The following is a 12,246-nucleotide window of genomic DNA, read 5'->3' on the forward strand; positions in this document are numbered from 1 at the left end:
GTATAATTAATTTTGTTATGTGCTTCTCAGTCTGTGCATTTTAAGAAGAATTTCAAAGTTCTTGTATCATCATCAGTCTGCTAGCGCGCCTGTAATTTCAAAACAACGTACACGTGCTAGGTGTTGTGAAGGCTCCTTTCGAGAATTTCTTGTAGCCTCGTACTGTTCATTCCTTAATAGTACAGTCACTGTATCGATATTTATGATCGCTCGTGTTGTGCTGCGAAGTAGTGTTACGTTAACTACAAAAAAAGCTCGGCAAATGTCTCAAAGCGTTCAAACAAATGGCAGCGCAGCTGAGGAATCAACCGCCGCAGAACCGAGTAATTTTCAGTTCAGCAGTAATTTGTCCTTAGAAACGATGTAAGTAGTGCATGTGTGCGTTTTGTGCTTGCACAGTTAATGTTTATTTTCTGTTGTGATGTACTTGAACACGTATAAAGTGTTTAGCTCGCGTACGGGCGCCATTGCATCAAGTGGTACTGTTTTTGTCATTTACACCAGACGCCAGATGCAAGCAGATTTCGCAAAAGAGAGAAACTGGGACCAGTACCACTCACCAAGGAACATTCTTCTTGCTATGGTCGCTGAAGTAGGAGAAGTTTCCGAATGCTTGTAGGTGTCTGCATGTTTATTTATTTATTTATTTATTTTTTACTGTTTTGCTAGCCCGTCTCGTTTGTGTATTTATTTGCTATTTGAACTGCTCTGCGCCTTAACATCTTTCATTGTACGTGCTCCATAATGAGCTGCAGAGGTGCTAAAGCTTCTGACTCAAAAATTCTCAGCTCGGAAGTAACTGCAGAAAAGGATTATGCATGGAAGTGTCGTAAGAGAGTGAAAAATGTGTGGTGATATGAAAGTCAGAGGAGTCGTTCTGAGGTATATTCCTCTTGCCAGCTACGCTGCGCTGGGGAACGGAGCAGAAAGAGGAGCATGATGGGTGACGATGACAACAGCAACGAAAATGCAAAACACATAACGGGCAAGTGTACCCAAAGCCTACAATCGAGACACATAGTTTTTAAAAAGACAAGTAATGATGGCTTGAAAACTATCTGCAGTCACGCCAAGGGCCCAGTATTGCTTCCTCTGACTACAGTTGGCTGTTGAGGCAGGCAAAATCATCAATCAACCTCTGTGTCCCTTGAATATACTGTGAGGGCAATCACATGACACGTGCTTTGTAGACTTACGCACATGGCACAGTTCACAGTCTAGAGACTTCACAGGGTTCGGAACATTATAGCTAAATATATAAAAAAAGTACTGTTGTCGTGCTGTGTTTCTGAAAATTACTCCTGAATTTCTGTAATGTATTTTAGATCTTGTATGTGACGGAGCACGATAAACAAATGTTCTACCAAACTACCAAAAAAAGGATCGACCACATAGCACCTGTCCTGCTCATTTGTGGTCGCATGTTTCAGGCTGAAGCCCACTAGTTCACAGCGTTAAGGTATCATGGCAAGGTCAGGGTTTGGAGACAGAAGGCATGACAAAACTTTGTGCATGCTTAGTTGAGTGTGACAAAGTATGTCAGTGCAACAGAAACATAAAGGTTGTGCAATATACCATTGCACAACTAGTTAACAGCGCTAGAGTTATGTGCAGCCAACTTCGTTTAGTACATTTTACAGCATTTCTTATGTTTTCTTATTGTGTGTCTTTTTTTTACGTTTTCGTTTTTTCCAGCCAGTGGAAAGGGGAAGTAAAAGAAGGCCTGCCAGGTAAGCATGAACCCTACCTTTCTCATTCCCGTTATATGGGGACCCACTGTGATTTGTAAACTAGTCTTTCAGAAATTATTGAATGATCAAGGTAGCTGCTATGCAGCAATAAATTTACGTGATATTTAAAGCCCAAACATATCACAAAATGCCTATGCCCCATTCCTCCTCTCATCCCCTCACCCTACCCATGCTTTCCCCAATTGTCATATTGTTCTGTACATTACATGTCCTGCCCAAGCCATTGCGAGTGACTGCTTGAGAAAGTCAGTGATGGCAGTTTCCAAGCAGCTCTAGCTTGCAGAATCAATAGCCACTTTGTTTTTTCACAATAACATGCGACACATACCCTGCATGGTAGCTTTGCATTCTCCCACACAGCCTGCACAACCCAAAAGAGGCTAGCTGCAAAGTTCTGTGAGTGCCCATGAACGCCTTCTGCACCGTTACGTACATAGTGGGCAATGCTATGAAGTCATGGCTATGCCTGGGCAGTGTGATGTAATGTGGACGAAAGAAGAGACAAAGAAAATAGACAGGACATGCGCTGATACTGACAACAAAATTTTCGTTGAAGGGAAATGCTTCTATATATGATCAGATTCAACCGTGCATAAGAACAAAAGTTGCAAAAGTAGACTTACAGAGTCAAGGGAAAACGAAAACAATTTGTTAATTTTATAAATCTACTTTTGCTATTGACCTTATGTTCTGTTTCAGCTGATCAAATATAGAAACTTTTACCTTCAATAAAGATTTTATTGTCAGTACAGCACATACCCTATATATTTTCTTCACCTCTTTTGTCTGTGTTAAGTTACACTGGCTAGGCATAGCTTTGAATCCACACCACCTTGCCCACCTTTCCGTAATTCTGCAATGCTATGAATGCTAGCAAGACCTCTCTCGCTGCTCGCATTCCCGACCGAAGGATGGCGAGGTCACATATGAAAGAATGGCGTATCTATGCGTCACGTAATTTGGTGCAACGTTAAGTCTCATACTGTCATGGTGTAAAATATGGCGTAATTACTATGCGGAAGGTGTCGCAGTTTGGAACATATTTACCGCTGAAAGAGCGGCGTGACATGTTTTTTTTGTGACCAGCATCCATAAGTCCACAACACACTGCTTGCACTCGCGAACAAACCATAGTATGTCGCCTACTGGCAGCACGGAGGGGCACAGATAATGTGTGATTTGATGTGACTTTGTTTCTACAAGTTGTTTATAATATTTGAAGCAGTTATGCCACTGAAAGTGCCGCAGATCAAAAGCAACTGCACTGCAAACATGTAAGAGTGGGACTTCTGCGATACTACTCGCATGGCAGTATAACGCGGAGTATAGTTTGCAAGATTTAAACTTGATAGACTACTATGTCTGAGATTTTAGTTAGAAGACTGACCTACAGCCATTCAATATGAAAAACTCACTAAATGCCCGTATTAAAAATTTGTAAGACATCAACGGGCACCAACTGATCAGAGCATGCAGCCATATTTTGGCACCATATGCACTCATTTATGAAGGTGGTTTTACTGGACAGTTCTTTAAGAACAGTATTGAAACAAACAGTGCACAAAATCTTCTGCGAACATGTCTGATCTAATGCGAAGCATTCTTGTCACGTGTAGACTGTTTGTTTCCTGTCAGTTGTCTGACCGTTTTTGTGGGCCCAAGGAAGTTCAGTCTCGCAGCATCCAAAACAGTGACCTAGACTACATTTGGAGTGCACAGTTCTTTCCAGATGTCCAGATAACGCTCAGTGTTACCTTCAGACCTGGTAAAGCACCGATGAAACAATGTGCAATCACTTGACCACCCGCTCTCGAATTCTAGGCATAGCACATTTAGGTAGGCATGCACACGTTGATCTTGCTCCACCTTAAGCAGCAAATCCACTAGTAAAACCACCAGTGATGTCACCAGTCAAGACATGGTTGAAACCATAATCAGTAAACCGATGAACATTAATTAATTATGTCAAGCATTGCGCATATATCGTACATGCTCTAACAATGTAAAATTGTACATAATCGCCACTCTAACAATGCAATGTCATATAAAGTTTTCATTTTCACAACCTGCAGTGCATGTTTCAGTTCAGAAAATTACCGCGGTTTGTGAGTGCCCTTCCACTACAAAGCAACAATGCTTCGTATTGCGTAGCATTCAACTGGAGTTGTGGCTGCAATTTTCTTTCTTTGTGAAATATTGTTGCTTTTTCTGAAGTCATTATGTTTTCAAATACCTTGTGAATCTGGTAAAATATTAGACAACCACTGCATGCAGATTCAATCTTCTGTAATATTTATTGCATTCAAACGCACTCTAGGTTACTTTTTTGACGCGAACTAGGCCAGGATAGATTCATTTCAAAAGTAATGTAGCTGTGTTCAAGCATTGAAGAGCTGGACAAAAATCTGTTGAGTATTAAGCATTGACTGCATCTCTGCAGCCATTTACCACATTTATACAGTTCAGCATGGATTGCAAGCGTCACACTCCGTGGTTCACACTTTATTCCAGACACATTGTAGTTGCCTAACCATCGCAGAATGTCTGGATGAGCTTATAGAGATAGGTGGTGCAATATATGTATTCCATAATTCATTATATTGAATAATTTGCTATATCCATCCTCATTATATTGAGGTGGGCAAAGTCTGAATTAACTCTAATTGCTTGTCTGTTCATTTTTCATTGATTGCCTTGCGAAAAAATTAGAAGCACCGTTATGGCCACATTATGTTTTCGCAGACTGGACGTCTGAGGAAAAGACGCACCTGGGAGAAGAACTGAGCGACGTCTTGGTCTACCTCATTCGTCTCGCTGACCGCTGTCAAGTGGACCTGCCAACTGCGGTGCTTCGCAAAGTGGAGCTCAACAGACAGAAGTACCCGGCATCAAAAGTGTATGGCAAGAGCGACAAATACACTGCCTACAGTGAAGGGGACAGTTAAATTTTGTTGCTTTGTGTTTGCTTACCGGCTGATCATCGCTGCTACTAAATGATTTTGCCCTTTAGCTGTACTTTAACAAAGAAGCAAAGCTAAAAAAAACGTCTTTTTGATGTTCAAGAAGCCATTTTGTTCTAGTTGGTAACATGATGTGAGCCTTATTGAGTTGACTTTTATGTTCAGTGAGAATGTGGCAGTTCTGCTAAATTCTTACTGCTGGCAGAACTTGAAGTCGTTAGGTAGGAAGCGTCCCTATTCACATGAAATGGTTTTGCTTGAGGTTATGTAGTCAAAAAACAAAGTTTGCACATACCTTTGAGACATGAGTGGCAGCTCAGACTGACACTTCCGGATGATTGTTGCCATGCTGTGTGCGATCCCTCTTTGTTGCTTTTTTTTGCGCATGCGGCAATGTGATAAGATGGAGAGGGGCAACATGCAACATGACCTCTGATAGTGCTCATGGCTGCTAGTCTTGGAGAACAAGCTACACATGACCACTCTTCTATTTATGCCACACAGTGGCAATCGCAACAAAGTTTGGCCACAGGGTATGTATCAATGTTCAGGGGCCCTGCTGTCCGTGACCTCTCGATTTTCTGCCATGCGAGGTGGAATTTGCCTGGAAGGTGCAGCAGGCAATAGAAAGGTGTTTTTATGTTGTGGGTTGATCTTGAAAAGTGGCAGCAATTTAGCAGCTTTGGCTAGAACCATCACATTCAGCATTTGTAATGGTGCATTGCACAGCGACTTTTGTTTAGTAAAGGAGAAATTATTTGCATGTCAACGAAGAATCTTCTCTTGTCATCTCTCTCCCGTTTAATTATGGGCTTGCTATTTTACAGGCATCTTTGTCCCATCAATTGTTCTTTCCTTCCACAGCTTCTTGGGTGTACACATATTTATTTCATTGTCACCTCATCCTACGCTAGCTTCATTTCCCCTTGCTACCAGAGTTTATCATTATTCATGTCTTGCCACTATAGCTCTCATCGCTTACAGTAAACTGGGCAGCCATCGGCACAAATTAGCCAAACTAATTTTTGCATTGCCTGTGAAAGAAAGCAGTATTGAGACAGCCCTGGGCATATTTAAACATTTATGAGCACTGCATAAATGTTCAGAAGAGATAATATGTAAGGAACTCCACGCGTGAACCCAGGACAGATAAAAAATATGGATGGGGCAGACAGCTTGTCCTTGTCCGATCCGAGACAGCCAGCCCCACAGCCAACCAAAATTTAATCACTTGCAATTACTGCCACTTGCGTAAAGTGTGAGAACTACCATATTTGCTCGAGTCTAGGCTGGTCTCCATCCTATTGGGCCCCTAAATGTAAGTCGTGGAAAAGAGACTTTCTTTGAATGCAGGCCAACCACAGGATAACAGCAAATAACATTTATTACCCACGTCCAGTGCCAGCCACTCACTTCCACCAGCTTACTGTAGTCAGCACTGTTCTGACACCACATTCTCAGCACAATTGTGCCAGGCATGAACTTTTAAAAATTATGACTATATATGCCTGCACTGCATGCATTCACTGCAGTCAAAATGGCGTACAGCGAGTTCCCCAGGAGTGAGCTGTAGTACTGCGAATCAGCAGATAGTAGCCGCTACAGTATTGTCTTTCGGTGCTGGCGTTCATGGCATGCCATTTTTGATGGCTCCTAGCGAAATCTCAAATCAAAGCAGGCCTAGGAGTTTCGCAACTGTTTTTAACCCTGTAAGGCATTATGTCTGCCAAGATTATGCATCAACAGCAAGAGCATTGATGAAAGTAATGTTTGAAGTACAGCTCATACATCTTGAAACGCTTCTGGTTGGAACTGTACTAAGCTTGAATAAAATGGACAAATTGTTTTAGTAAAACGAGTGGGAAGGCAGACGATTGGATATTTGTGCTCGGTGTGGGCATGTCGTATGCAGCAGGTACACTTCTTTGATTGTTTTTCACGTGTCGCACCAGGCATAATATTCATGTGGCTGGATAGATGCTTTTCAAGCCTGCTGGACATGAAATACTTTGTTTTCATACCTAATGTTCCTGTAGCAGGTTTCTACATGGAGTAAAAGTTCTGTAGACTTGACAACACTCTCTGAAGAATTGAACATTCTTATTCTATTTTGCAGCGGTACTTGTAAGGACATGTAAGGAATGCGATGAAATTGTTTTAAATCACCGAAATTGAATGGCACCTGAAATGGTTAAGAAATGTATCAGTGTGGAATTGAATAATTATGGCATGCTCTTCTTGATACGCATCATATGTGACAGAAAACAGTAATGCTCAAGCAAATCTTGTCAACAATAGGGGTATCAGTGTTAAGCCAAAATTTGTTATAAACATATATTTGTAGTTATGTGCTCATACTGCAAATAGGCACTTTGCATTTACCTCGTTTCAATAATTTATTATATCTGTGCTCACAATATCGATGCTGGACAGTAATAGCAAATGAAACAGTACGCACACGGTTTACTATAATATAAAACAGTTTATTTAACTTTCGCATAGCGGCATCTGAGAACATCCTGCAGTATGTACAACAATGAAATGATATTTTTGATTTCACAAGTGCTCAGCAATGTAGCAGGCTTTTATGCCTGGCACTTGAATATGAGGTAAGGGGGATGGGGGAAAAATAGTGAGGGATAACACAACACAAACATGTGACTTAAAAATACTAAATATCCTGAGGTGCCAGCACCGTAGGAACAATAATTTACAATGACTATCAAACAACAGATATCGGGCCAGTTCATTTCTCTGTTAGCAAGTTACACGTGGGAACATTTCCAAGAAAAAATAGTGCCTGGCCTCGATGAGAGTGTACAGGGCAGTCTAGTATGAAGGGGAACGCCTAATTGGTACTCAAGCGGTGCTTAGCCCAGAAGTGCAACATTCAGACTTCACATGCCAATTCTTCCAAAGCAGCTGTCCTTTCTAATGCAAATCAGGTGTTCCCTTTCATATCTGTCCTTGCTGCACAACTCCCTCGTACCACTTGTATACTATATGTCCTAAAGAAACAAAACAACTGGCAAAGAACTGAACTCAAAAGCACTTGGTTAAGTGACAGCATAACAAAGTGCACTGGACGGAAAACAAAGGCAAGCAGCCGTTTCCGAAGGCAAACTTTGCAGCTGCGTTCTCTCTTCATTTATGCCTGTATCAAGTGCTAAAGAAGGTCTCACTCTTTGTTGCAATATAAAAACACTTATCTTACTGCCTTAAAGCCTGTACGAGGCACTTTTAATGTTGACTTTGCGGCCTCCTCGAGGACAAACTTGCAGCAGCAATTTGCCAGGCGAACTGTACTGGCATCTCACTAGATCTAATACCATAGTTAACTCGCTTTGTTGAAACATAGCGAGGCCTTAATAAACCAAAGGCCGTAACTTCTAAGAACTCAGTATTGCACAACTGGCCATCAAAACAATCAGCGATTCCTGACATAAAATATGCACTGTAGCTGCAGCTTTGGGTTGATGAATACTTCAAGTGGGAAACATGAGCATCAAAAACATTGTCTGATGGCATGTCCCACGTTCATCAATTAACATGCCTCGTAAATGATCCCTGGGGAGACAGCTTGAGTAATCACTCCTCAATTTCAAGCAGTGCTGCTCCTCAGTGACTTTTTCACAGCAGCAAGAACTGCAGGGGAACCACAAGAAGTCCTCGCAGTTTTTCTTGCATTAGTGCTCGTGTCGATTCTGTGAGTTGACTGGGCTGTTTGTGGAACGGTGATGAGCACAATCTCTCCAGGAGAGGCAGCCACTTCTCTCTTCGCATTGGTTGTAGAACCCTGCTTCAGGGATGGAATCCATCACGACAGCTGGCGGAGCAGATGGCACTGTCTAGCTGCACGTTCAATATTATAGTGTGGGTCCTGCAAGGCAAAAGTGTCGTGTTTTATTGCTAATGCTCGCACATACAAGAAAGGAGGTTAACTAAAGTTCCTTTAGGTGACTGGCACACAGTCAACTTGCGATAATGGAATGAGATGGGGAGTCGGCATAGTTGACAATTGGAAAAAAAGCTTTTCTTTTTCTTGGCATCAGCTGTAGAGCTTCAAAATATATTCATGATGAGCCATGATGCAAACTCAGATAATCAAAAGGTTCAGTTAAGTCAAACGCACCGCACAATGTTGGTTTGCCCAGTTTAGTTCCAGTGAATTTTGAAACTACTTTATTCAGGCAAGGCTTTCAGTTAAACTTATTGATTGCTCTCCAGTGGCAAAGCCACTGGGAAGCAATAATTTAAACGGCTTGATGTTTATATGGCTTGAATTCCCTCCTGGTTCATATTCCAGCTGGTTTATGTGTTGATGTGAGCCGCCATGAGATGGTGCCACTGACCTAATTGCACATTAGTGATGATAAGAGTGTACATCGCAACTTATAATTGTGCACAGCACTATATTAAGCTTTGGATAATTCAAAGAAGAATTTGTGATCCCTAGGAGCTTGAATTAGCATGGGTGAACTGTATGCAAAATTCAAACACCTTTCAGAACTCACCCATGCCTCATACCCACATTTAGGCCTGAAGGAGATATGAAGAAGGTAATGACTGACATGGCAGCAGTTCTTGTCAATAATTAGCTATTGCAAGATTCCTTTTTCTTTGCCGTAATCCTTACGAAGAGGCATCAAAAAAACTTACAGGCACATTAATCAGAAATATTAAGTTAAACCAGATTGGTATATTAACTTCTTCGGATATCAAAAAGGTGATTGAAGGCTTGGTAAGCCAAAAATGACGGAAGAAATGGGTGGTGATGCCACCGAAATACTTTTGAAATCAAACAATTTTTAAAGGATCGAAGAAGTAAATTTACATCTCCATAACTCTGGAGATTATGGGCTGATTTGGGAGGCAGTGCAACGTCACCACACCCACATGCCTCGTAGCGTTAACCAACAGAGCTAGCTAACCAGCGAGTGCCCAGTAGCATATCTCAGCAGGCCTACCAGGAAGCTGTCGCATTTACTTTGACAATACTCCTCTAATGATTTATGCCCAGTAATTTTTTTTACTTCATTCAATGCCACCTACCATGAGTGAGGGAACTCCCAAAGGCATTGCGGGGTCAGCAATGTGGCTGCGCAGGGAGCTGCGCCTGTGGCTGCTCTGTGGGGGCTCGGCCATTGCTGGACTCGCGGTCTGAGGATGTGCTACCCTTGGCGCTGTCATTACTGGCACTGCGCTGGTAGACTGCCGCACGGCAACTGGCCATCGTGCTCGGGGTGCCCGGTGTGCCAGGCCCACCCATGCCCACATAGCGGCCCAGCGGACCGTCGCTGCGCACATTCATCTCGCCCCGCATGAACCGCTCTAGCTTGTCGACACATGCATCTTGGTAGTCATGGATCCACCTGCATAGCAAACACGAGGTCTTCTATGAGCCTAGAAAAATGGGTAGCCACCTGGAATTGTCAGATAAACATTTGGACATGTGCACAAAAAAAATTGGGCACCTTTGCCCGAAGGGTGAGGCATTAGCAGCGATAGCAAGGTTCAACATTATGCTTGAACTCCTCAAATGGTGTTCTAACTATGCATGGGTGCGACATGTTCGTATAACACAAAACGCAAAGCAACTGCTGCTCAGCAAAAAGAACGTCCTGCCAGCTGTCAAGCCCCTCACAATGTTGACGTGATGAGCATCACCAGTGGCATTGCAGGTGCCATACCTTGATGGTTCACAAGTAAGACCAATGGGAAACAGTGAACATTAAGTCAGTGCCAAGTGAAATACAGTTAAACCTCGATATAACGAAGTATGTAAAATCGGCAATTTGCTTCGTTATATCGAAACTTCGTTGTATTGAATTTCGACCTTTTGTGAAAATAAGTAAATCACCTATCGGTTTTTCTTTCACGGAAAGGGGCCGCAGAATTTTACGAACTATCGGACAATCGAAAAAAGCAAATTTGAATGAGGAAACAATTGATTTGGATGAATTTGGGAGTCGGCAACGGTTTCATGCCACGTCGACGATATCTTCGTGTCGGCGGTACGAATTACGCGAAGCCAGCCACGCTTGCGCGTGCGCTCCTCCCCCGCGGCTTGTAGCGTCGCCCGCACTAGGACAACGCTATCATGAAAAGTGCCTGCAGCGGGGAGCGAATGCATCGTCTGCCTCTCGCTCCGAGTCACTGAAACTCGAGATTACGCAACCTCCAATACTAAACGCGCGGAAAGACAGCTTACATGATGCCACGCCTCCTCGACACGCCCACTCTTTGTACACGCGGCAGATTACCTCCAAAGCAGGGTGTGCTTTTGCGTATGCGCTCAGCCGCGCTTACAGTCCTGTGCAGCCACGGCCGAGACGCGCGCCAACTTACCCCTCGTGCGCGCTTGATCACGTTACCGCGAGCTCGCTCCCCTGCCCCTCTTTTCCTTTGCTCGCGCGGGAAGGCGTCACTCGTGAAGCCACCATCTTTCTTGTCTCAACTTCGAGCACTTTCACTCGCACCTAAAGCACAAAGTGCGCGTGGCGTGATAGAATCTTATCGCACTTGGACTTTATACGGAACATGATGCGGCTCCACTTGGGCGGTCGCTCTTGTCGCGCCGCGCGCGATTTGAGAGGTGCCGTTTGCAAGCAGCCACTTGTTATTCAATCATTTTACCATCTGCGTCCGCGGAAGTTTCCATTTATTAAGCGAAATTTCGGTGTATTGAAATGGCATACAAATACACTTCGTAATATTGAAGTTCCAAGTAGATGGTGTTCTATGAACAAGAGGCAATGAAAAGTTAAACACTTCGTTATATCGAGAATTGAGCTATATTGAAGTTTGTTATATCGAAGTTTAACTGTATTAGATATCGTTAGCTTGACATTTAGTGCTCAGACCACAGCATACACATGGCATCTCAACAAGAACACTAGAGTGCTTATAGTGTGCATGAAGTGAAGCAGACAGTTTGCAATATAGTATGTGCTGGCTTCCCCTCAAAGCACTATTCCAGCCAAAAAGAAAACTTGTAACAGGTCACACTTTTAGTGCAAACGACTCAATAGGGAGTAAGTTTGAGTTGGAAGGTGCTGCTCAGAGTTGCACAGCCTTGACACTCTGAGCTGACAGCAACTCAAGTAATTGTGCTATTGGTCACAAAAAAAACCATGGAGGACCCAGCAATGACAGCAAAAGAACAATGCTAAATCATAGGAGCCATGAGCATGAAATCGCATGTTGCAAAACTAATGAGAAATGGATAAAGTATGGCAATCATGTGTAAAGTTTTGATGGGTTCTTCGATTCTCCTAAGGACTGTTAAGGCTATGGCGAGTGGCTGGCAAATGGTCTGGTTATGAGCAAAGAGTTTCCGACAAAAATTATTAGAGGAAGCTATAGTACTGATTGTTCATCTAGGATAGGTATGATGGTTAGTACAGGAATTTGTCTAGTCTTCATGCTTGCAGCTTGAAATGTTCTTGTAACATTGATTGTGCCTCATCTTTCTAAATTTCCAAGCAATCAGTTTTCTAAACACTGCAAGGCTGCAATTCTTTGCACATGCATAA

General features: G+C 42.9%; 2 protein-coding genes across 9 annotated transcripts in view; one reads left to right on the forward strand and one right to left on the reverse strand.

Moving 5' to 3' along the window:
• The first annotated feature begins 71 nt into the window (after window positions 1-71).
• On the forward strand, window positions 72-5,480 carry LOC142575867 (dCTP pyrophosphatase 1-like). Its single transcript, XM_075685596.1, has 4 exons — window positions 72-363; window positions 505-615; window positions 1,696-1,730; window positions 4,494-5,480. Exons 1-4 carry the CDS (start codon window positions 203-205, stop codon window positions 4,694-4,696), a joined length of 510 nt encoding a protein of 169 aa, XP_075541711.1. The 5' UTR covers window positions 72-202; the 3' UTR covers window positions 4,697-5,480.
• A 1,693-nt stretch (window positions 5,481-7,173) lies between these two features.
• Sarm (sterile alpha and armadillo motif) overlaps window positions 7,174-12,246 on the reverse strand; it is a 211,847-nt gene continuing 206,774 nt past the window's right edge. For all 8 annotated transcript variants that reach the window (XM_075685588.1, XM_075685591.1, XM_075685587.1 and 5 more), the window contains 2 exons: window positions 9,764-10,083; window positions 7,174-8,591 (listed from right to left, as the gene is read on the reverse strand). In XM_075685588.1, coding sequence (XP_075541703.1) covers window positions 9,798-10,083 — 286 coding nt within the window. In that variant the 3' untranslated portion in view covers window positions 7,174-8,591; window positions 9,764-9,797. The remainder of the gene's footprint in view (window positions 8,592-9,763; window positions 10,084-12,246) is intronic.

The sequence above is a fragment of the Dermacentor variabilis genome, chromosome 3 (genome assembly GCF_050947875.1).
Source record: "Dermacentor variabilis isolate Ectoservices chromosome 3, ASM5094787v1, whole genome shotgun sequence".
In the NCBI taxonomy this organism is placed as follows: Eukaryota; Metazoa; Arthropoda; class Arachnida; order Ixodida; family Ixodidae; genus Dermacentor; species Dermacentor variabilis.

What these genes read in the sequence shown, in the direction of transcription:
- LOC142575867 (XM_075685596.1), top strand. Translation starts at nt 203, where the DNA reads ATGATCGCTCGTGTTGTGCTGCGAAGTAGTGTTACGTTAACTACAAAA. An exon ending in GGAGAAGTTTCCGAATGCTT is followed by an intron (nt 616 to 1,695) that starts GTAGGTGTCTGC and finishes CGTTTTTTCCAG; the next exon opens with CCAGTGGAAAGGGGAAGTAA. An exon ending in AGTAAAAGAAGGCCTGCCAG is followed by an intron (nt 1,731 to 4,493) that starts GTAAGCATGAAC and finishes ATGTTTTCGCAG; the next exon opens with ACTGGACGTCTGAGGAAAAG.